This window comes from Pogona vitticeps, chromosome 15 (assembly GCF_051106095.1).
Source record: "Pogona vitticeps strain Pit_001003342236 chromosome 15, PviZW2.1, whole genome shotgun sequence".
NCBI lineage: Eukaryota > Metazoa > Chordata > Lepidosauria > Squamata > Agamidae > Pogona > Pogona vitticeps.
In genome coordinates, this window is record NC_135797.1 from 1,267,048 (window position 1) to 1,291,215 (window position 24,168).

The 24,168-nt window shown below is 47.9% G+C and overlaps 1 protein-coding gene across 2 annotated transcripts in view; it reads left to right on the forward strand.

Moving 5' to 3' along the window:
- The window catches only part of SEMA6C (semaphorin 6C), a 93,321-nt gene that overhangs the window by 51,951 nt on the left and 17,202 nt on the right, over window positions 1–24,168 (forward strand). For both annotated transcript variants that reach the window (XM_072984298.2, XM_072984299.2), the window contains exons 6-18: window positions 15,158–15,335; window positions 15,869–15,983; window positions 16,654–16,711; window positions 17,107–17,163; window positions 17,584–17,685; window positions 17,881–17,971; window positions 18,687–18,809; window positions 18,950–19,038; window positions 19,480–19,697; window positions 20,059–20,190; window positions 21,830–21,985; window positions 22,677–22,850; window positions 23,756–23,893. In XM_072984298.2, the coding sequence (XP_072840399.2) occupies window positions 15,158–15,335; window positions 15,869–15,983; window positions 16,654–16,711; window positions 17,107–17,163; window positions 17,584–17,685; window positions 17,881–17,971; window positions 18,687–18,809; window positions 18,950–19,038; window positions 19,480–19,697; window positions 20,059–20,190; window positions 21,830–21,985; window positions 22,677–22,850; window positions 23,756–23,893 (1,631 nt within the window). The remainder of the gene's footprint in view (window positions 1–15,157; window positions 15,336–15,868; window positions 15,984–16,653; window positions 16,712–17,106; window positions 17,164–17,583; window positions 17,686–17,880; window positions 17,972–18,686; window positions 18,810–18,949; window positions 19,039–19,479; window positions 19,698–20,058; window positions 20,191–21,829; window positions 21,986–22,676; window positions 22,851–23,755; window positions 23,894–24,168) is intronic.

Sequence of the window (24,168 nt, forward strand, 5' to 3'; positions counted from 1 at the left end):
ATTAGCTGTCCTTCCACTTCCGCGCTCCTTCCCCATGTGTCGTTCTTGGAGCCTTTCCAGCGACGTGCTCCAGCAGTGTTCTCCGTACGTGGTTTGGTTTCTTTTAATTTTAATTTGATTTTAATTTAAGTGCTCTGTCTCTTTCTCCTCTCCCCTACCATACAGACATACACACAAACACAGTCTCAGTACATGCTGAGCATCTGAGCAGGAACAAAGGAAGGGAAATGGGGGCATTCAAGTTTCTAGTCCTCATGGCCATGGGGATCACCATGTGCATTTTGGACACAGGATCCCTGAAAGGTGGAAGGGGTTGACTAAGAAATCAAGAGGTTGTGTGGACAAAGAATCAGACGGTTGGAATATGATTCAGGAGACCTGGGTTCAAACCTTTACTCAAAACTCACCTAGGTGACTCTGAGCCAGTCACTCTCTCTTCCTTAGCCTTACTCTACCTTGCAGGATCATTGCAAAGGTACAGGGGAGGAGAGTCATGTACACCCACCTTCAGTTGATTGCTATTTGTATCCTGAGAGGTAGGGATAGGAATTGTATTAGACGGATACTTGAATGGCTGCCACAGCAAAGCAGAGCCTCTCTATTCCGATGTAGTCTATCTGTGAGCAAGCTACAATATGTTCCTAACGGTGACTGCCGCCTTAACCCAGGAGGGCTTGCACTGCTTTTGTTTCCAACTTTTCCTTCCACGCATTACCCGCAGGAGCCTCTTTTGCTTCATCCCGTCCCCTTCCCCAGTTTTCCACTTGGGTGGCTAATTCTCTCCCCTGTCGCTTTTGTTTCTGAGAGACACTGATCTCATTCCATCCCGAAGGCTCCTAAATAACCAAGCGTGGCTTATCGGGGGAAGAAGGATCAGCGGACGGGTGTGGGACAGCTGGCAGTGTTGAAGAGGCAATTTAGAGATGAATGGAGGGATTCAACCAGGAGAGAGAGAGACCCAGAGAAAAGAAGACCTCTCTCCTCTTTGTATTCCAAGATTAAAAGGTTTCTCCGGCTCCTTTCTTTTACCTCGGTGCCAGATTTTGGGGCAACGGGAAGGGGGGAAAAATCCAGCCAGGTGTTTCCTTTCCACCGCACAGCGTTCAATTCTAAAATGTGCTGCTGCAATGAAACCTAGCCTTCACTGATTAAAAGTGATGGGTTTGCATTCAGGCAGTCTTGTCCAGAGGGAGATGGGGGTGAGGGGTGGGGATGTTCTTTTTTGGCTCGTTGGGAACTGATGAGCCAAAATCATAATAAAAAGAGATGCTGTGTCTTTGGTGATCTTTATAACAGCGTCTTCAACTTTTGTGCACCAGAATTCAAAGGAACAACAACACACATTGAGGTAGTTCCACTAGGATTGTGCATTTTGGTTCACTGGGAAATTAGGGAACTTTGGAAGGGGTTGTGAGGGATTTTATGTTCCATCTAATTTGACTTGTGCCCCAGATCTGACTCAGTCTGTAAATTTTGGCCCAGGGGCACATCCCCACGTATTTCCACTGGCACTGGGGCTCACCAGTGCAGTCCTAAGATGATTTCACGTAAACTTGGCTTGTGCAGTCGTGGTGCATCTTCGAGCCAGAAGCAAGGCGAGGGGATCAGAGAGAGTGAGAGAGCTGGTGTCCTTTGGGGGGCCCTGTGCTGTTTGGAACGAGCCCAGGAGAGCGAAGCCCCATGTGCGTAACTTCTGCATTCTGCTAGTCCTCCTGGCCTTGGGCTGCCCTGCCTCTCTGACATCACAAGGCCCCGCCCCCAGAGTTGGGCCCTGAAGCTTGGGGGGGAGGAAATGGGATGTGGCTAACCGAGCCACTTTCTTTCTAGATTATTTGCCGCCTTGTGTGTCAGCTTGTGCCAGGGTAGTGGCAGTTCACGAGAGCTGTTTCTCGCCTTGTGCCTGAACCAAAAAGCCTTCAGCTTGCCCGCCCTGCTTCCTGGTTCTAATGAAGTTAGCCAGCTGTCGACAGGGATATGGTTGGTTGGCAGCTGGGTGGGTTTTTTTCTCCCCTCGCTCAATTTTCCCCACCTCTAATAGCTTATTCAGAGTCATAGCGATAGATCTTTTCCTCCTTCCTTTCATGAGGCTGCTAAGATTGCCACCCAGCTGGAAAAGAGCAAGGCAGGGCTTAAATTTTGGTCCCAGAAATGAGAGGGTATGGGAAGAGATGGGAGACGTGAAGGCTTTAGCAGGACACGGAGTGAGTACTTTGAGTCTGACATGTATTTAATTATACAAAACAATTCAAGTAAATATGTGTGAGAGAGTTTGTGAGTTTCACTTCATTCCAAAATGTCAAGCTGTCCGTTTTCAACAGAATTGGGGGCATCTCAGCTCTGGCAAAGCGGTTTTACGGCAACCTAGCCGCTCAGCTCCTGCAGCGTCCTTCCTGGCAAGCAGTAATCCTGGAAATGTCGGTGGCATTTGGAACAAATGGGGCTGAAATGGGAAGCAGGGTGTTAGAACTTAGGTGACGGCAACCCAGTGAGATGAGGGAGCGATTTCACCGAGTCTGGAAAAGTTCACTTTTTTTTCATTCTCTTGGTCTCCTGGGTGGGGGATCTGGAAGGAATCGTCCTGAAAAAATAACTTTTGCAAGCTTTCAGAGCTGTGTTGTCAAGGTTGCTCCTTGGAGCTTCCATCATGGGGCAGTGGCAGGACAGCACCATTTAATTCAAAGCTGCAGCCTTAGGCGGAGAAGCAGCAAGGGGGGGGGGCAATATATTTTTCTGCCTGAATGGAAGCCACTGTTTGAGTTTCTTTTTGCTTGGTGGGCCCCCAAAATTCTCCAAAAGAGAGAGAATGAGAGTACTTCCCCTAGAAGTTTACAAATAGGATGCTGTTTGACTTGCAGGGGGAATAAATTATAGGAGTGACATGATGGGGTGAAATGATGTGAGCTGTGACAAAAATGGAGAAAGCAGTGGAACAGCCAAAATTAGCATTTTTAAAAGAAACCTCCAGTCCCATTCCACCTTAGGCTTAGATCTATTGAAATGCAGCTTTTTCTTACATCCAGCCAAGCTCCAGAGAGCCAGAGTCTCGGGAAGGGGAAAGTGGTGCCGTGTGTCAGTGCCTGGGATTTATTTATTTATTTGTACTTTTGCCCTCTTTTTCTGCCGCTGTGGCCGCTACTGTCTCGCGCCTGTGTCATGCCAGGGGACAGAGAGAGAGAGAGAGAGAGAGAGCGCACAGAAGCCCTGAAGGCCACAGATCTCTGTGTTGACTTGCCAAGCACCGGGAGGAGAAAAGTGCGGGAGCCAAAACACCACGTCGAAGGCAGCTAGGCCTGGCCTTGGAAGCTGCCCGAGGCTTTCTTGGAAATCCGTTAGTTTTCTTTCCCTAAAAGGAAGGAAATTTACAAGGCTGACTTTTAACAGCCCTGGTTTAAGAGCCCCAGTTTCTTGAGCAAGCTTTCGATAAATACCAAAGCATACCCACTTCCTCCCCAGGCAGCGAAGGCTTAAGCATCTCTCTTGGATCTTTTTTGCTTCCTAGTAAATCTGCATGCTAGATGGAACTGGCAGCTGGGTTTTGCACAGGGAAAGAAAGAAGGGGACGGCCAGAGCTCCTTCTTTCCCCGTTCTTCACTCTTCCGCAGTTTGGCTGAATGCTGCACACCTGTCTTGTCCGGGGTTTGTGCAGTGGATGTAAAAAGGCTGCCCCATCCATGTCTGACTGAAAGCTAAAGCCCCACCAGGAGGGAGATCGGGGACCCATCATCCACAGGGAGCGAGGCCTGGACAGCCATCCTGACGCGCAGCCCACTCTCGTCCACTCCCAAACTTGCCTGCGCAGGTGAGATGTGTTGCTGTTTTGTTTCAATTAACAAACATACAAAATATTTTCTGGTATTTTATATATAGATAGATCTATATCAGCATGCACAATTTATGCATATTTATCTCTTTTTAAAAAAAAGGTAAGTGGGTACCCTGTGCTGCGGGGCTGCACCCTTGAAGTCTTCTAGTGCAAACATGGGTATTGCTGGAAAAATAATCCTTTTTGTTTAGCACTTGTGGAGTGTCTGGGAGCAGTGTTTTATCCAGATGGGCGAGTGAGTTGCTGATGTTCTGATACAGGTAAAAACACGACAGAAGCGAGCATGGCGGGAGAGAGTACATTCACGTCTCTCCGGGCAGAATTTGCCGTTAAGGAAATGAGACAGGGACTCCTGGTTAAAGATTCCAAGTTGGTTGCGCAAGGGGTGTGTAGCTTTGTGTTTTTGGACTACAACTCCCAGAATTCATTGGCCAGCCGGGGGAAATTTGGGAGTTATAGTCCAAAAATACAAAGCTGCACACCTGTAGATTCCCCTTTGGGAGCAGTGTGAGCAGGAGCTGCAAAATCCAAGGTATAAATTTACTTGAAATGTCACACAAACTGCTGAGACCATTTTGAGTTTCCTCGGTTGTGGTTTTGGGGTCAATCTGGAAGAGGTGGCAACTGATGGCGGCTCACAGAGCTCTGCCCCAAAGAGTCACAAGGACTGCAGGAGGTAAAAGGACATGGGGACAGAGGGAAGAAGGGGCAACTCAACTTTCCTCTTATCCGAAGGGAGACACCTCTAGGATTGCAGTGTGTTCAGGAGGCCTTCTGTCCATGCTCAGGAATAAAGGAAAGTCTCCCTGAACAGGTACAGATTGCCAGTGCCTGCCTTCCTTTTTAAAAATTCCAGCATCCTTCCAATCCAGTTTTCCCCCCCTCTCTCTTATTCTTATAACCTAGGCTTCATTTTGGATCCCTTTTTTTTGCTTGCACTGAAGGTTTTTTTTTTTTAAACTACTCTCGGCCCCTTGCTTTTCCTCATGCAGCTGCTAATTTTCCTTTTTTCTTTTTCCCAAAAGGAGAAAAAAAGATTGTTGTTTTTTCTTCCCTTTTTTTGCCCTCTCTGCTATATAAGTGACTCCTGAGGCTTCTCTGTCACTTCCATATTCTCTATTCATAACGGCTACGGGGTCTGAATTATTTATAGTTTAATTTCCGATGCAGCCGCCAAAGCGCTGGAGCCTGTGGAGGGGGGGGAGAGAAAAAGAGAGGGAGCGATGGGGAGGGCCAGGCCAGGCGGCTTAGTTTCTTGGGCTGCTGCCCCCTGCTGGCTAAAAGGGGTCTGGCTGTGAAGAAAAGACCCAATCCCTCCGACAAGATTGAGTGTTGGGTTAATTAACGGTGACCGCAAAGGAAAAAAGAAGGGGCCAGGAAGGGTCAATGTGGGAAGGAAGAATCACAGGGGTCTCGTAAAAGTGCTTTGCCCATTTATATCAGTGACGGCCTTCAGTTCTGCATCATTCACTCATGTGGCGTCTTCTGCACCCAGAGGTGGGCGCTTCTCCTGGTCTGTGAATGGCGCTGAAGGAGGGGCCAAGGCTTGGAGTCCAAACCAAGGCAGGATTTGACAGTGGAAGACAGAAAGCAACAACTCCTTACAACAAAGAGAGGCTGTTGTATTGTTTGCAGAGTATATTTCTCCTCCTCATGAGGACTAGAAGCCTTTTCTACTTAAATGAAGCTTATGCTTTTTGGAGCCCCAAACAAGTGGCTTAAACACCACACCAGTATCTAATCTAGTATCTATCTCTCCCCTTCCATACAGCTCCAACTTAATTTTCTGAAATTCTCCTATATTTCCTTTTTTATTCTGAAACTGGTTTTCTCTCGTCTTTCTGGGAAGGCGAGGAGACAGCTGGAGCAGTCACTAAAATTAGCCTGTCATTGCTCACAGGCGCCGGAATATAATGTGGAGTTGATGAGAAGTAATATATTAAATTTACATGGAGGATGGCCCAGGGTAAGGATTAGATTGGTGTGTGGGGGCTCTGGATTTTAATTGGCATGATATTTCATTTAATTACATTGTCTAATTTCAGAGACCACGTCGTCACAAGGCCTTAAAATGTTAATGTGGGTAGGAATTATTCTCCATTGTCTGCCTGCATCGCCATGGCCTGTTAGCTTCTTTGAGATGAGGTTGGTGACCAAGGTCTTAGCTCTGTAGCCCATAAAGAGCTACTGGGGAGCTGGACATCCATAAGGCCTGTGGCAGAGTTAGACAGTCAGAGAAAACAGAGCAGTCAAGGCATTTTCCCATCTGCCATCATCCTTCTTGTTTGAATAGAGGGTTGCCAGCTTTTATGTCAGCCCCTGCTTCTATGTCTTTGGAGCACCCACGTTCTGCGTGCGTGAGCAGCTATGATGGGATTTGCCCTTCTTTCCATGCCCTGGCCACATTTCCATTCTAACATACAGTAATTACAAATGATACTTGCAATTACACTGAGGGCATAAGAGCAGATCAGCCGGGGGATCTGGGCCAGTTGGCAACCCTGGCTGCTTCAGAGGTAGAAATCAAGCGGACATAGCTTCCTTTAGCCTGGAGATTTAGCAACAGGAGGATTTCCTGTTGAGTTTTGGCCTTCCTCATCATTATTTAGACTGGAGAGACCTTTTGGAGAGAGAGAAAAGCGATTTATAGGGCATTAGGTTGCAGCCTGCCTCCCTAGTTATTTATTATTTAAGAAATTTGTACCCTGTTTTTCCTTTCAAGAGCGCTTCTTGGAGGAGCCTGGCAGATATTAAAAAAGCATGAAAATGAGCATCATTAAAACACATTTACAACAGACTAAATGCTGCAGCAGCAGTTCTAGCTTAAGTCAGCAAATTAATATGATTAAATGTGTATTATTAATCCCGGCGTATGTAGCTCGTTGGCAGAGGGAGGCCGTTCTGCAGGTCTTCCCACAGGCCTGGCCTCCCGGTCTTTCTGAGCCTGGAAAGGGCTTGGTAAGAAGTGGGAACGGGAGTGAAATGGAAACACTCCAGTTCCCAGCATCCCCCACTTCTCAAACCCCTCTCAACCTGTACCAGGGAGGGGGCTTGGACCACAGTACCCATCATTCCCACCTGGCTGGGCTATGTGTGCAAGAGGGTCGTTGTCACCTGGTCCACCTGCCAGTGTGGAAAAGGCCTTGGAGGGAGGCCTGCCATCACGCCAAGAGGGAAAAGGGAGAAAGGAAGAGGCGTCGGCTCCCTTGCTTGGGAAAGACAACTTTTTAAGTGCCAGCCGGAGCCTGTTTGAGGCTGTCGCAGATTGTCACTTGGAGGAGGGGGAGGGAAGAGGGCCTCAGGAACTTCTTTCTGTACTGATGTACCATGAAGCGATGCTTAACTGTTTTGCATCCATCTGCTTTGAACATAAAAGCGGTACAGCTTCCACATGAGTTGAGTGTCTAGGCAAAAGATCCCCCCCACACTGCACCACATTCTGTATAAATTTTGCCCACATTTCTGAGGTCAGGTAAGCCTGCACAAAGAGGTTAAGCTTCCTCAGGCCCGCCAAGGGCACATTCCGAATTTCACTCAGGGTGGGAATCTTGCCCTTTTCATCATTGTGGATTGCAAGATGTTTCTCCTTGTCTATTGTCACTTGTACACTTTGAGTGTGATTTTCCTGGGGGGTGCATTTGTGGATGCGTTTTGTCTAAATTTCCAAAGTCCCTGTTGATGGAAACATTTTAATGTTTGTAGTTGTCAATAGTAAGTGTTTCAGCCATGAGCGTGCGATTACTTTGTAGAGGCAGGAAAGGAGACAACATTTTATTGTTTAGTATTTTTTTTAAAAGAAACAATAAGGTATGCTTACTGACGATATCAACAAGGAGCTGATGTCCACAGAAGCCTTTCTTCTGTGCATCTAAATGTGGCAACTTCTGCAAAACCTTAAAGTTTAGAAATTTGTATGTTCCTGCTTAGATGGGCCATGCATGGAGTAAACAAAACTCAGTGTTCCAGCTGCTGGATCTTGGAGTCCTTTGAAGCAGGAAATCTATCCTTGCTTATTTATTTATTTTTACAAAGCTTATACTGGCTAAGGACTAGAAGTCCCCCTTGACTTCAAATGAGACCTGAAAAAGCTTTTAGAGTCCATACAGTGCCCGTTTCTTAGCCTGGCTCCATAGACAGGCAAGAGCTTGGAACTGTCAGGAGAGAGAAGTCAGATGGAAAGAGAGAAAAGAGGACCACAGAGGGAGGACACTCACACACGGGTCCCGCTCCCCTCCCTTTCCACCCACTCAGCCCCCCTGCCAGCAAAAGCTAAAGCTGGAGGGGAAAAAATAGCAGTTGTGAATTTTGCTGGATGACGGTTCGTAATAAGCGGGAGCGGCTGTAAGACTCCAGTAATGAGATTTTGATACCGGGATTGTGCTGGGTGCAAGGTGAGAGCGACTGAGTCTTGCGTTGGACTTTATTGGCGACTCCAGCCAATCGGAGGCAGACCGCCGCGTTTCCAGTGGCTCCCACTGAGAGGACGAGGACAGGTCCTGAAACTGCTTTTTCTGCATACTGTACTCTGCCACACATTTTCCAGGGACGGCATCATGGCATTGGGAAAGTGAAAGGCGAGGGTGCAAAGGAAAAGTGGAGGTACAACCCGTATGCCAAAACTGAAATAAGGGGTTTGGTGTGACGTACCAGCAAGTCACCTCTCTCTGACTCAAGGCGATGTTCATAGGTTTAACTGCACAGAACCTGTCCAAGGTGCTGAAATAGGTTGGGAGGTCAAGGCTTGGATGGATAGAACCCATAAAGTGCAGGCTAAAACCCAGCACGGATTGGCTACCCAGCTGGCACCAGAGTCACCACTAGCTTCCAGTGTTTACTGGCCTCTTGTTCCCATCAGTGTTAATTTCCTTGAAAGTTGTAAGTAGTCCACTTCCAGTGGGGCAGAGGAAAGCTCTGTTGTGAGATTCAGGGTCCCTCATCTCTTAGGTTCATTGGCACCCCCCCCTGCGAAGGGGTTTCTGCTGGGAAACCAGATGTATGCTCCCCATGCACTAGGTTTTCCAGTATGATTGCTAGGGTTCGGCTGTACCAGGAGCAGCGGGGGTGGGGGAGGGGGAGGGTGACCAAATACGGTGAAAGGCCCATGTGGTAGAACTTTCATTTCTACCTATATGGACAGGTTAATCAGACAGTGGAGAAACGTGCTACAGCATTTTAAAAACCCTTTAAGGGAGTGTGAGGCATTAACCCCAAACCGGAGAGAAATGGCATGTGCAATGCTGGTAGTGGAGCATTCTTAGATCTTTAAGACCATGCCTGAATATTCTTGCAAAAGTGGTACTCCAGCTAGATCATCCAGTTTTCTCTGATCTGTACGCTGGCCAATAGGTGCTCTGCCGTCTCTCTGTCCAGGCCCCCTCCCGCTGTCTTCCAAAGTGCCAAATCTCTTCCAACGTGCGAGACTTCAGGCCATCATCAAAAGTTGAGTTGCCATTTTGAGCTCTGATGGGCCACGGCCAATTCGTACGGAAACCAGTGGCGGCGAGGATCCTGTCGCGCTTTGGCAGCCGGCCTTCCCATTTCTCCTCTTTTCCCCACGAGTGCCTCTCTCTTTGCTCGGGCCCCAGGCTTGCTCTGTAATTAAAAGCGACCGTCTTTGCACGGCTGAGGTGTTGCTGGCGGCGAGATGGTAATTAACTCTGCTAACGATGCGTACGCTGGCACGGGACCTCTGTTCAAACAATACGGCAAGGAAAGATGGAATGGTGGAGACAGAGGGCCCAGAGAGATGGCAGCGAAGGTGGAACATGGCTTTTAATTTGGCCACAGGCACCGCTTCTACGTAGATGGCATCAGCGATCTGGAACATCAAGACGGGTGAACAGCTTGCTTCTCTGTTCCTCTGGTTTTCTTTGTCCTCCTTTTCTTGGAATCGGACTTTGCCACTCATTTTGGGGTCCTCCTCCCACCGAGCTGTCAGGTTGTCATCTGTTATTGTCCTCATGAGGACTAGCATCTTGAAATGGGTTTCCTGGGGCTGATGCCAACAAATGATGGAAAGAAAGCCGGTGCCGTGTAGGATGAAACCCAGGTCCTCATTGAACAATATTTGGGATTACCAATAGTACATAGTTCTTTGGACACTTTAATTTACACCCCTTTTCCCTTTTTGACTTAAGCACACATTTGTATAATTCTCCCCCCGCCTCCAAACTGTGTTGGTTTGTGCTCTTTGTATCCCAACATTGGCTCATGGTTCGCGCAAATTCTCAGAGACACCCTGCTAAGCCTCACAAATGTGCCGATGCGCAGGTCAGAGTGTGTTCCTTCTCGCTGCAAGTCTTGGGAGGTGCGACAACATGGTTTTCATTCAGGCTGTCGAATACAAGGAAACGCTTCTGCCTCCTGACCCGGACGGTGGGGAAGTTTTGCCACAGGTTCAAGAGAAATATAAATCCTGCACCCCATCTATTATTGGATGTGAGTTCCAGGATAGCACGCTTTGCTGAGCCCTCTGAGTTTCAGTTGTATTTATAGCACCGAGACACTCCTAACAGATGGTTTTAGAAGCACTGTCGTTTTAGCAGTTTCTCGCTTTAACACCACAGGTCTATCCTTTTCTTTTTCTTTTTTGTACCTTTTGTATTTCTGTGTGCGTACGTTTTCAGCATTTTGGTTCCTGATATTTGAAAAAAAGAATCCAAGCAGATAAGTTTCCCACGTGCTGTATCGTGTCAGGTTCAAATTTACCTTTCTTGCAGGTTTTAAATGTAACTTTCTTGTCCTTGAGGGCCACTTGGAGCATATTTGTTTGATGAGTTTCCTTTGTATGCCCCTCCCTGTCCGATTTCCCCCTCCCCTCTGATTCCTCACAACGGCCCTGTGAGGTAGGTCACAGAGAGAGCGAATGAGGTCTGCTGTGAAGTTCAGCTTCCTTTGTTCCTGCATCCTTGGAAGCAAACCACAGAAACAGGCCGGGATGCAAGGTGGTGGGTTTTGGGGAGAATGGGCTTTGGATTTCCTGTTAGATCTTTCTTCTAGACAGCACCTGTAAAAGACCAGAGTTGAGGAGAAAGGTCGGAGCGGATTTAGCAGCACCACACACATTTGGTGCATCTTGCTTTGGGGGGTTTGCCCCTGCCCCGTGCCCCACCCATTCTCAGGTGTCCTTAGAGAGACCAACTGTTTAAAGGACTACACCTCCCAGCATCCCCGGAATATCCTAGTATTAAGAGAGCCAAAACACTCCACAGGGGCAGACTCAGAGCTTTACCGATCCCATCTTCCTAGATTTTTGTGTTATTGGCAATCCTGTCTAAAACTTTGCCCACTTTTAGAGTCGGCATAAATGTATAATACAGTATAGAATTCTTATTAAACCAAATCCCCCCCAAATGCCCAGATTCTAATTATACACCAGCTGGAAAGTTCAGTTTAACATGTGAAAACACAGCCAACATAGCCGTCCTCTCACCTCATCGGCGTCTTGGGAAGTGTGTGTGTGTGTGTGTGTGTGTGTGTGTGTGTGTGTGTGTGTGTGTGTGTGTGTGTGTGTGTGTGTGTGTGTGTGTGTGTGTGTGTGTGTGTGTGTGTGTGTGTGTGTGTGTGTGTGTGTGTTCAGTTTAACATGTGAAAACACAGCCAACATAGCCGTCCTCTCACCTCATCGGCGTCTTGGGAAGTGTGTGTGTGTGTGTGTGTGTGTGTGTGTGTGTGTGTGTGTGTGTGTGTGTGTGTGTGTGTGTGTGTGTGTGTGTGTGTGTGTGTGTGTTCAGTTTAACATGTGAAAACACAGCCAACATAGCCGTCCTCTCACCTCATCGGCGTCTTGGGAAGTGTGTGTGTGTGTGTGTGTGTGTGTGTGTGTGTGTGTGTGTGTGTGTAATATTTCTGAGCTCCTTCCCAGAAATAAATAAATAAATAACCCGACAGGCATGTGCCACGTGGAGGATTAAGGCAACTTCAACCAAGACGATCTCTGTAGAAATTAATTTTCAAGCTCCTGCAGGAAAGCATGCGCACCAGGGCGGGAGGGTGCCTCGCCGTGCGCGCCAAAATAAGCTTGGCTACGTTTTCTGCTTCTTGGCACTTGCAGGGTTTTTTCAGCTGGTTGGTTTGCCAGCCTGGACTGGGGGGGGGGAGGGAAGGAGAGCGGGAAAAGGCTGGGGTGCCCTGGTAGCTTGGTTTTGGGAATATCTGCAGAGCCGGTTCTCTCAAAAGGCAAAGGCAGATATCTGCTTCAGGCGGAACAGACTGGGGGGGGGGGGAACGGTGGCCATGGTTGGCCCTCGGCTCTTCTGCCTCAGCCCGGTGGCCTTTCTTCTCACTTGGAGGGCAGAGCCGTACCCTGCTGGGCCCATCCCACCCACTTTTGTGCCTGGACTGGTGAGGCAGCAGTTTCCTCTTTTGCCTCAGGCAGCAAAATGTTGTGGGTCAGCCTTGGGTATTGGGAAGAGAGATGTGAGGAGAGCTTGGCTTACTACTACTACTACTACTACATTTTTTTTAATTAAAGCATGTTTGCTTGCTCCATGAGGTTTTGGAACTTCCTTTCTTTTTATATTTCCCTTGCCTTTACTAGTCAGTATCTTCTCTGTTCATCCCAAAACTTTTGGTTGATCTTCCCCCCCCCCCAACAAAGGTTGAAAACGGAGCTGTGCTCCCCCCCTTTTTTTTGGTCTTCTCCCTCCCTCCCTGTTTCACCACCGGCACCTTCTCTCCTTGACTAAGTGATCCTCTGTCCATAAATAACACTGGGACCGGTTTCATGGCCATCCATGGCAAAAACCTGTGTCCCGCTTGGTGGCTATTTATAAAAACTGGCACATTGCCCCCCCCTCCAAGCGCCGGGCACCTCCCCGTTTTCTCAGGGCAATGGAAACCCACATTGACTTCCTTTGCCTCAGGTTTCTTGCCCCCAAGCTTCTTGCCCTGCCCCCCCCCATTCTGCTGGCCTTTTGGCTGTCTTTATTTCACAACTGCCTTGCAATGTAGGAAAAAATTATTTTTAAATAAATAAATAAAATAAAAGGATTTGATGGAGGGAAAAGGAGGCAGGTAGCGGGTAAAAGAGACAGAGCACCCTTTATTTCCCACCGCCTGTGTGAGTAACATCTGGGGCTTTGGCACCAAAACAGTACCACTGCTAGTGCTACTACCGTTCCCTGACATCCCACAGGATTTGGGGCTGCGTCAGGGAAGTGTTGAAAAGGCGAGAGCAGATTCCCAGAGAAGAGCAAATTCCCGGCCTGCGTCACCCACCCGCTGGGCTCCCGGGCTCTGTTACACGGACGCCCATCTCCTGCCCGCTGGGGAAGTGGAGCGCAGGGTGGATCATGGGCACCAGGGGTCTGGAGCCTCTCAGAAAAGGAGGAAGGCTCCAAGAGGGGCCAGGATCATAGAACGGTAGAGTCAGAAGAGGGGATCTCAGAGGCCATAAGGGTTGGAGCTGATGGGAATCGTAGTCCAAAATGCCTCGGCCATCCCCCAAGCTCAAGCAGACACTCCTTGGAAAAAGCCCCAAAGAAACAGTGTTCGCTTCCTCCTTCCTGGTGTCTCTTGACTACAAGGCCTGTCATCCCTGACGCTCGGCCCCAGAGGCGTGAGTGGACAGGAGCTGTAATCCGGATGCCTGGAGGACTCCAAGGGATGAACAGCTGAATTATTTTACTGCCATGAAAAAGAACATTAAAATCCCATCAGAGTCCACCAGAAACCATCAATCTTGGAATGATAACCTCCTTGTCTCCCCATTACAAAAATAACCATCCCATTCTGAGCAGCTCTGAGGCCCATTTGCGGAATCAGAATATCCCGATCATTTATCTCCGGCTATTTCCTCTTCTCAGCCCGGCAGGTTTTGTGATGTATATTTGGGGAGAAAGGAGACGGTTTGGCTGAGAGGCGCCCTGTAAAAGCTGCATCAACTCTTCCCCCACAAGCAGTAGGACATCATCATCATAACCCTTGGATGGCCATATACAAATCCTTAGGGTTGTTATTTCAGACCTGTGCTTAAGAAACACTGTCTGACAGGAAGGGAGGGTAAAGGAGGGGGGCTTCCTCTCCCCCCTCCCCCCCCAAATCCCAACTTTATTTATTATTTTAATCTGCACGGCTGTTTTGTTTTGATGCTAAGAGACCACAGTGCAGCTTTGCTCCTGTCCACCCTAGCGGCTCCCAGAAAAACTCCTGCAGACATTTTCAAATTACAATTTAATTCCTGTTTTTTTTTTCCAAAGGTGTGTTAGGTTGGGCTGTTTCCTTTGAGAGAAGAGAGGAGATTTAAAAAACCCACTCCCAAATTAAAAGTAGGAGAGACCCCGCCAGAGACCTGGTTTCCCCTCCACTGTGCTGTTGGGATCCTTGCCATTCTGATTTCTTCAGGTGACCTTTGGGCCTTTGTCCCGAGGTCCCCTCCGGCCCTCCCAACCCTTCAGGAAACCTTCGCTCCATCTGATCCCCTGCAAGAGGATTTCCACGGTAATCCTACCGCTGACACCAGTTGTTGTAGGCTGGTTCTTGGCTTGCGTAGAGGAACAGGCGAGGGGGAGGGAGGCAGGCAGGCAGGGCGCGGTGGGGAAGAGAGGGGGGTTTTTTACACACACTGTTTACTCACTCAATGAGCGGAATGAAGTGGTGACATGCCTGGGTATTTATAGCGCTGCCTGGGTGCCCTTCTGCTGCTGCTATCAATGAACTTTTTAGGTCTTTCTTAGGGTGATCGGGCAGATGATCAGGAGTTCTGGCGTGGCCAAGACTGCATGCCACCAAAGGTGGATGTGAGAACAAACCACAGCTATACTCCATTCTCCACTATGGTAATGCACTTGAAGCCTTGTACTGAGGTTATCTGAACATACACAGAGTGCTTCGATCGGCTTGCCTGACTGCTCTGCAATTACAGTGGAAGCCGGATGAGGACATGGGCGCCTAACTTTTGAAGCTACCTTGCAGTTGTCTAGGCAGACCCTGATCCTGCAATAAACACTCCAAAGCCACTTAGAAAAATGAAATACGATATTTTTTCAAAACCGAAAAGCAACAAATGGATCTGGAAACATTAAAAATATTAATAAATCAGAGAATTTCAAGCTACCTAAAGAGGGGCCGAATCTCCCTTTAACTCTAGAATGCTGGACAAAATAGAGGTGCCCTTCTTAGTTAGGGCACAGGAGACAGAAAAGGAAGCAATTCTGTTACAATAAATGCGACTCTGGGTTTTGCTGCTCACAGGAAGGCAGTTTGACTCTCTTGAAAGAAGTGTCGTCGGTCTCTAGGAAATCAGAAAGGAATCATTATTTTGTCGTTGTTTTGCACAACTCAGTGCGGGTGCTGCTTTAAAAATAAATCCTCCCCTTTCTGTATCTTTTCCAGGGCCCACCGAAGAAGCCATGTGTCGCTCTTAGGGTCTGCCTCCTTCAGCGCTGCTCTCCTCCCGGCCACGTCCTGAGAATGCGCTGCTCTTTCGTCCCACCTGCTTTTCTTCTCTTTCTGGCATCCACGGCATCCTTCCCAAAGGACTTGAGTCCCCTCAGCACAGTTGGGGTGCCAGGTGAGTCTCTCTTTTCAAGGGTCCTCCCCTGGGAAAAAAAATGGGCTTGCTAAGATAAATTTAAGGATTCAGGGATGTTTGGGGTATGAGGAGATGGGATATGTGTCTAAAAGGGTGGCTGGTGAGTAAAAAATGAAAGAGAGACATCCCTCCACTGTCTCTCATAATACAGTATTAGCACCCAGGGGTCATCCACTGAAGTAGAATAATAGGAGATTGGGCTGTGGTTCAATGGTGGAACTCATTGCTACAGGATGTTGCGATGACGGCCACCTTGGACAACTATACAAAGGGACTGGATCAATTCACTGCAGTTAAGGCCATCAATGGCTACCAGTCACAAGATCTCTACATCACCTCGAGGTTTTTTTATGCACAGTTCTAATTTTTCTAGAAAGAATGCAAGGCAGGGATTCAACAGGTGTTGCTTCTCCCTCCCTTCTTTGGAGTAATGGGAAAGGGGGAAAGCTCCACCCCCAAGTGCCCCTCTTCAGCAAAGAGGAGGTTTCTCACGTGTTGTCCCTCCAAACCAGGAACAGCCCGGTATCCATATTTCCGAGGCCTTGCAGGCGACAATGACACGGCACAGCTTGGCCCGGATTTCCAGAGCATGTTGCGACTCAACCAGACCCTTCTCATTGCTGGCCGGTAAGTAGCAGGTGGGGGTAAATGGTGGCTGTTCTCTGTGGGGCCCATCCTGATGATCTTTGAGGTCTCCCATGAGTCATCATTCTAGTTCTCATTTCATGAGCAAAAGACTGCAGAGATGACTCCTCCTGCTCCCTACATTATCCGCACAACAACACTGCGGGGTAGGTCGGGCTGTGAAAGACAGAAACTAGTCGTGCACTAAGTCCACAATCAGTGGGGACTAGAATCTTGATTTCCCAGATCCCAGCCCAGCATTCCAGCCGCTGTGTGACACTGGCTCCCCTTCCTCTTTATCCTCACAACATCCTTGTGGTGGAGATCAAGCTGCTAGGTTTGGACATCCAGTCAGTTTCATAGCAACGTAGCCTCTAGGAACGCCATGCATTTCTCATCTTCCTGGAGATTGGAACCCATATATGGTTGCATCTCAGGTATAAAAGGCTTCTATTCCTTTTCTCCAAGAGTTCCCAGAAGTTTCTCTCCCCCCTTTTTTTTTTTTCTTTTTTGGATGACAGCTCCCAGGGTCCCCTAAGCCAGCACGATCACCAGGAATTGTATCCCAGGAAAAGGAATATTCACAGCTGTGCTTCTCTCCCTGATGATGACCATTGATTGTGCCTTTATTTATTTCATTCTTCCTTCCATTCCTCCCACCCTTGGCCACCAGTGACCACGTCTATGCCTTTGATCTCCGAAGGACAAAGGACAACTTCTCTCCATCCCGGGTAAGGGGAGACATTCCCAGGTTTCCACAATATGAATAAACTGTATTGCCCTGCCTACATATTTCGGTTTCAACCCTCCCTCCCTCCTGTCCTTATAAGACTGTTTTATGTAATGCCAGGAACCTGCTCCTTGTTGAGTTACTTAGAACCCAGCATATGTTCCACAAGTTTTCTAGAACACATTCCCATTGGGATTGTGTGTCAGATGCCTAGAACCCCCTCTGACTGAAACAGTATGCTGCCTCAAGGCCCTTTCTAGTAAACCTTCCTGCTTCCCAAAACTGATCCATCTCTTGCTGGTTCCACTTGTGGATGTATGTGCTGCAGCATCTACGATGCAGTTTCCCCCCACTATCGATGGTCTTGACCTGATTTGCCTTCTACCCATTTCTTAGCATTTCACATGGAAGACTCAGGACATGGAGAACTGCGCGATGAGAGGAAAACTGCGGGTAAGAGCCACGAGCTTTCAGTTTCCACCGTCTGTTAATGCGGCTGAATCTTGGTGGCCAGTTACACTGTGAGGATGGCATATATTAGGTGCACGTTTCAGCTGAGAATTTTAACACAAGGATGGAGAAAACATTTTCACACTAGGACTAGACTCACGTTTAGGATTATGATCCAGTTTTGGGTGGAATGAAAAGAGCAAAGGTTTGCAGTCGAAAATAGGGCCATGATAGATTAAAGCTCCCTCTGCCAGCAAGCCAAGCCTTAGAAGAAGCAAGTCAGCCTTTCAGGATGGAGGCCTCGAAGCAGCGCCAACGCTTGGGGGAAACCTAGGACCTCAACAGGGCTGGACTTGGCATCAGGACCAGAAGTCCCCGACCCCGTGATTTAAGATCTGCTTTTTTGGCTCTCTCCATCTGCAGAACGAATGCTACAACTACATCAAAGTCTTGGTTCCCAAAAACAGCCAAAGCCTCTTGGCCTGTGGCACAAATGCCTTCAACCCTGTTTGTCGGACCTACAAGGTAGGAAGGGAAGGATGCCTGCCAGTCATGAGGAGGCTCCCACGGGCACTCCCTGTGCCAGGCCAGCTTTGGCTCACCTGTGTGTGGGAACCCCGTGGGCTCTCGTGCGTGGGGGGTGGGGGGGTCCTCCTTCATTTTGGAGGCGGGGCCTGTGGCACTGGCTAACTCCTCCCTTTTTTCTTGACCCATACATAGATCAGTACCTTGCAGCAAGAAGGGGAAGAGCTGAATGGACAAGCCCGGTGCCCTTTTGATGCAAAGCAAGCCAATGTGGCTCTTTTCACAGGTACGTCTGAGAAAGCTCATTCTTGTCTGACTCATCCTTGAGGGTTGTTTTTTTTTCTTTTTGAACTAATGTGTGGGTGAAAAGCTCTGAAGGGTCCCAGAGCCTCACTCACCTTGCTTCCCAAACATGCGCAGATCGCTGGGCGCTACACCCACCCCTTTCAACAAATCAGGCTCCTTCTCCTTTTCCAAAAAAGTGCATTTAATGGGAAAATAAGAGAAAAGCATTTGATAAGAAGATCACAACCCTGGAGAGACTACATAGTCCTCGTTCTCAGCTGCAGTATCTGGGGCATCACACTCTCTCATAAATTTGCAAGTGGGGAAATCTGTCTTATTTCCTCTTTTAAAGTCAAGATACAGTAGTTTTTAAAAAAAAGTTTGTTGTTGTTTAGTCGTTTAGTCATGTCCGACTCTTCGTGACCCCATGGACCAGAGCACGCCAGGCCCTCCTGTCTTCCACTGCCTCCCAGAGTTGGGTCAAATTCATGTTGGTCGCTTCAGTGGGAAGCGGAATGACGAAACCTTCACGAGGGTATGGCCGGCTGGCCAACACAGAAGCCATCTGTCTGGCACTGTGTCATAACTCTAGGGGTTTGGAGACTAATAATGAAGTTAAATGCTAGATTTCTTTTTTTTTTAGTACAGTAGCTCTAATTCAGCCCTGTAGGAATCTCAATTTTTAATTTTGCTTTCTCTTTCTCTCTCCACCTCAGATGGGAATCTGTATTCGGCCACGGTGGCTGACTTCCAAGCCAGCGATGCAGTGATTTATCGAAGTTTGGGGGAACGGAGTCCTGTGCTCCGGACCGTCAAATACGACTCCAAGTGGCTGAGAGGTGAGGCTGGGACGGTGGATGTTGGTGAGTCGCCCCTGTATCCAGGGAGCCATTTCGTCCTCGCCACAGAAAGCAAGGAAGGGTCTGTGGGTATCGGTGGGTGTCTTCAAAGGATTTCTAAAAGCTGCCTCTTTCCTCAGAACCCCACTTCCTACATGCTCTGGAATATGGGGACTACGTCTATTTCTTTTTCCGTGAGATCTCCATGGAATACACCACTCTTGGCCGGGTGAGTGTCGCAAGTGGTATCCAGAAGATGCAGCCAAATTGAGCTCTGCTGTGTTGGGCGTGATCAGGGTGGCCCTCTCGTAAAGTGGCTTAATGTTGCCCATTGCAGCAGTGTTCGGAAATCTGCTTTTGTCCCCATGGGGTGGGATGCTAAAGTGGTCTGCCCCTATAATGGAGGGTGTAGGAGACCAGTGTTGCTAATAACTGCTGCAGATATAACTCTGTTTCTTCATGGATTTGTCTGATCCTGTTTCTGAAGCCATCTTGGCAAAATGGAAGCAGGCGATGCTTTCCTCTAGATGCTTAATTTGAAATGTAGAGGTATCCTGTTCCTGTACGTGGAGGGTCTTGTTGCTGCAACGATGGCTGAGGAGGTCCGTCTTCTGCATCATCTAAGAAGGGATTGACCTTTGAAATTACTTCTGTCTTGCCCCGCTCTCAGGTTATATTCTCACGTGTGGGAAGGGTCTGTAAAAACGACATGGGAGGCTCTCCTCGAGTGCTGGAGAAATACTGGACGTCCTTTCTGAAAGCCCGCCTCAACTGCTCTGTGCCTGGGGATTCCTTCTTCTACTTTGATGTCCTCCAGGCCGTCACGGATGTCACACTGGTGAATGGAAGGCCAGCCATTTTTGGAGTGTTCACCACCCAGTCGAACAGGTAACCACCATAAAGCATTTTTCCCTCCCAAACTTTGGAGAATCTGATTTGTGAGACTGGAAAAGACTTGTGAAGCTTCAGCATGGTCCTTTTAAAATAAGGCTTGCCAGACCTGAGTTGCTGCCTCCCAGAAAACTCATGTGTATGCAAACCTTGCAGGACCTGAGGTCCTAGTTTGCAGGAGAGGAAATCAAGTTCAGCAACCATGTTTAAAATAACCTTTGCAGAACCTGAGCTGCTAGTAGGCACAGACCTAATCCCTTTGATTTTACTGACTTTTTTATCTGCCTTGTTTTTTGTTTGTTCACTTTTTTTATAAAAAAATTGTCTGCTTTTTGTCCCCGTTCCCCCCCCCCCGCAGTATTACAGGCTCAGCTGTCTGTGCCTTCTATATGGACGAAGTGGAGAGAGTGTTCAGTGGGAAATTCAAGGAACAGAAGAATGCAGACGCCGCGTGGACCCCCATCCCCGAGGAGAAGGTACCCAAACCCAGGTAAGATTTCATTCCTATAAAACATGGATCAGATCTCTTTGCCGGCATTCGCATGATCTGTCTACCCCTTTGGAAGAGGGAATGATCTATTGTTGGTCACCACTGACGTTCAGAATTAACGTGGTTATTTCTGCTTTTTTGCATCTATATGTGTGACTGAGATTCTGTGCATGTGCTCAGCTCACTTTTTGCTGAGAGGAGCTGACTGCCTAAGACTGACTGCGTGCATTCAAAAACAAAGTTAAGTTTCTAGTCCTTAAGCCTAAAGAAACTTATTTAAATGTCAGTTTTTGGGGAAGATTTCTTTGTTTCTAACTTTCCGGCCCTTATAACTTATGAACGTAGGCTGAAAACCAGCAAGGCAAAGCCTGTGGAAAATTTAAAATCCGGCGTGGCTGCTGGATGAAGTGAAAGCTGATGGCAGCCTGCATGAAGCTGCCACCAGAAATTTTTTCAGACCTGAAGGAGAACCAGGAAAACAGTTTTTCAGTCGTTTCTTCTTGTGGAGTAAACAGAGGAACCTGGAGCCAGCTCCTTCTGCTGGGGCTGTATCCTTTACCTGCTGCGTGGAAGATGGACACGGCAGGGCAGGGAGCGCTTGATTTTATTTTTCAGCTCAGGTTGCCACGTGCGACAGCGTTGTCGCCTCCTGTCTTATTCATGTGGCTGCTGCAGAAAGCATGAATGTTGAATGGCGCAACAAGCCACAGCTGTTCTTCACCAACCGCCCCCGTGTTTTTCTTAAAATACGGCTTTGCACATTCATAAGCAGTGTTGTTCATTTTCTGGACAAAATGGAAGATCTATCTGTCTGTCTATATATTTGAAAAATCAGTAAAATGTTGGATACTGTGTGTTCAGATTGCCGGCCCCCCCATACCAGATGCCTCTTCCAACTAGCCAGGAGGCGGCAGAGTTTACTCTGCCAAACTTGGAGTAATCTCTGTAGGTTATCTGAGACACCTGTTTAGTGCTTGTCTCTCTGTCTGCCTGCCTGTCTATTGATCTAGGTATCAATTTATCAATCTGTTTTCTTTTCATTTCGCAGAGTCTGTCTACTTCCTCCAAGAGCAGCTGCTTTTGAGTGGCTTGGGGGTGTGTGTCCCACAACTTTTTAATAGATATATAAATATATATATATATTTCTGCCCAGGTCGTATTTTTGCCCCTGGCACCTGTGCTGTGCTGCACCCGTTCTGGAAATGCCCCCCAAATGCCCAAGTGATAGGGGAAAAAAGAAACTGCCGAGAGAGAGAGAGAGAGAGAGAGAGAGAGAGAGAGAGAGATCAAAACTAGAAAAGGAAATCTGGGCAGTTTCAGGACGGGTGCCAGGGGCAAAAATATGACCAACGTTGCCTATGCCTAAGTTCCTGAGACTTGGCCGGGAGGAAATAGGATGGCAGACGTGGCCCCATGAATGCTGGTCCTGCCAAAGCCACCCTCTCCTCCACTGGGTCCAAGGACATCAGGGAACATCAGTTCCTAGTCCTCACTGTGGCACAGACGACCGGCTCAGAAACTTCTCTTGTGGGGTGTTCAAAAGTGGGGCTCAAGGTTCAGAAGTTGGCCCTGATGACTTCCTTCTCCCTGGCTCTTCTGATCCAAGAGAATTGCCTTTGCTGTTCCTCTTGCTGTTTAGACCCGGTGGCTGTGCAGGCATCGGCGAAGCGGCTGGTTACAAAACATCCAACGATTTCCCTGATGAGATGCTGGCCTTCATCAAGTCTTTCCCTCTGCTGGATGAAGCCGTACCATCCATCACGGAGCGGCCATTGTTTACTAAGACGAGCAGCAGGTATTCGTGCTATCAGCAGTTTTCGGAGAAGTTATTTCAGTGTGGTTTTTTCCCAGGGCACCAGCAGAAGTTAACTTCCGAGTTATTACAAGAATCTCTTTAAAATAGGTCCTGCAGAACCAGCAAGGCTAGCTTTTAAGAACATCTTTCCTTTTCCAGGTTTTCTAAAATATACTTCACTGGATCTCCTCTGCTGCCTTGTTCACAGTCCCCTTTTTCAAATAAGCTTTGCAGAACCTGTCCTTCAGGTTTCTTGAGACACATCTGCATGACAGCCGAAACGTGAACAGCCCTTTTTAATTTTTATTTTTTTGCCATGACCTAGACAAGTATACATATAAAAAGTATGCTCTTTTTACACCAAATGGTCAGTCTGCAGATGGAAGGAGTCACATCATATTTATTATTTAATTATTTTAGATTTTTTTTAACCCCAGCATTCTCCTTTAGAAGGACCTGTTTTGCTCCATGAGGCAAATAGGAGATGATTTCATCTATGCATACAGTACAGCACCTTACCATAGTCTCTTGAGACTGAAGGATGCCTAATCCCCACAGCACAGCATCTCTTTAAAGCTTGAGGGATCCTTTTTAAATGGAGATGAATGAGATACGGACCTGGACCTTTCCTAAAATACAAGGTGTGTAGTATCAACATCCCACTTTTCCCTTTCCAACCCCCAATCCCCAGGTATAAGCTGACCCGTCTGGCCGTCGACACGACAGCTGGGCCCTTTCAGAACTACACGGTTCTTTTCCTGGGCTCAGAAGATGGAGCTGTGTTGAAGGTCCTCACCGGAACCACCAGGAACTCCACCATGGAGGTGGTGTTGCTGGAAGACCTTTCAGTCTACCATCCCTCCCGGTGAGCCCACACTGGTGGTGGGTGGTGGGGGGTGGGGGGAAGAGTGCCTAGTGGGAAAAGGGGTTTTGTTTTTACAAAACAGAACCTGCTACTACAATGGTCAGGGGAGCGGGTGCTAATTTATTGCATTATATTTGGGGAGTATATAAATTTTGACTTGTGCTGTTAAGTTTTTCCGGGGTAAGTGTAAAAAGATATACCAGAAGGTCAAAGTCCCAGTCATGACATCTCGGGCTAGACTGATCAGACACTTACAACTCAACCTGGTGCTAAGGTTTTGGATAAACAGCTCCAGGAGGTTTGGGGAGCTACATCTGGGAAAACCTGCTGACCTTCTTTAACCAAGACAGAAACGGGGATGGGAAAGCAGTATTGTGTTGCAGAGCAGTTAGAAAAGTCTTTCCTTGCACCATTTTTGAACCTGCCACAGCTGACATCTCTTTCCTCTCCCTCCTCAATCTTGCTTTCCTGCAAGTGTTAAATGCATTTGCGGGTGTTGCAATTACAGCTTCATTCCCCATTGGAAGGGGTGCATAGGTCTCTTCCACTTCCTGTCTCCCCAGATGGGCAGTTCTTCTAACAGTTACACCACACACACACACACCCCTCAAAACAATACTGAGTCTCTTGGACGTAGCAGAAACTCAGAGGCATCAGTATCATATCAACGGGTGCTGCTAGGGTTAAAAAGAGAAAGCATGGGAGGGTAATGCTTTTAAATGTAGTTTAACTGGCAATCACATTGTTAGTGGGTTCAGTATATTTTGTTAAAAATACACACAAAACTCTGTATGGGTGTCTTTTTTAAAAGATGCTCACCAGGGCAATTCTACTTTGCTTTTCAAGGAGGTGTAAAGGCTTTGGGTGGTCCAAAACTGACGTGCTGTTTTCTGCTCCCTCTCCAGGTGCAGCATCAAGAAAGAGGATCGACGGGTCCTGGGTTTCCAGCTGGACAAAGCAAACCATGCTTTGTACGTGGCTTTCTCGGGCTGTGTTGTGCGGGTGCCGCTCAGCCGCTGCTCTGCCTACAGCGCCTGCCGGAGGTGAGTGAGCAAAATGGTGCGACTCTGTTTGAGCCGCTCCCGCGTATCTTCTTGGGAAAGTTCAGTCCCTCCCACAGAGGCCGCGGCCTCTGCTTTGTGGTTTCTGCTGGACACTGAATTCCACCTCAAACCTTGTACTCAGGAAGGCAGGAGTTTGCAAACCACATTGAAACTGTGGCAATGAATAGGTGGTTTTAGCAAGTAAAACCTTCCTTAGATCTAGGCGGTGGGAAAGTACTGCTTGTAATTTAATTTTAATGCTTTAAACTTTGTGT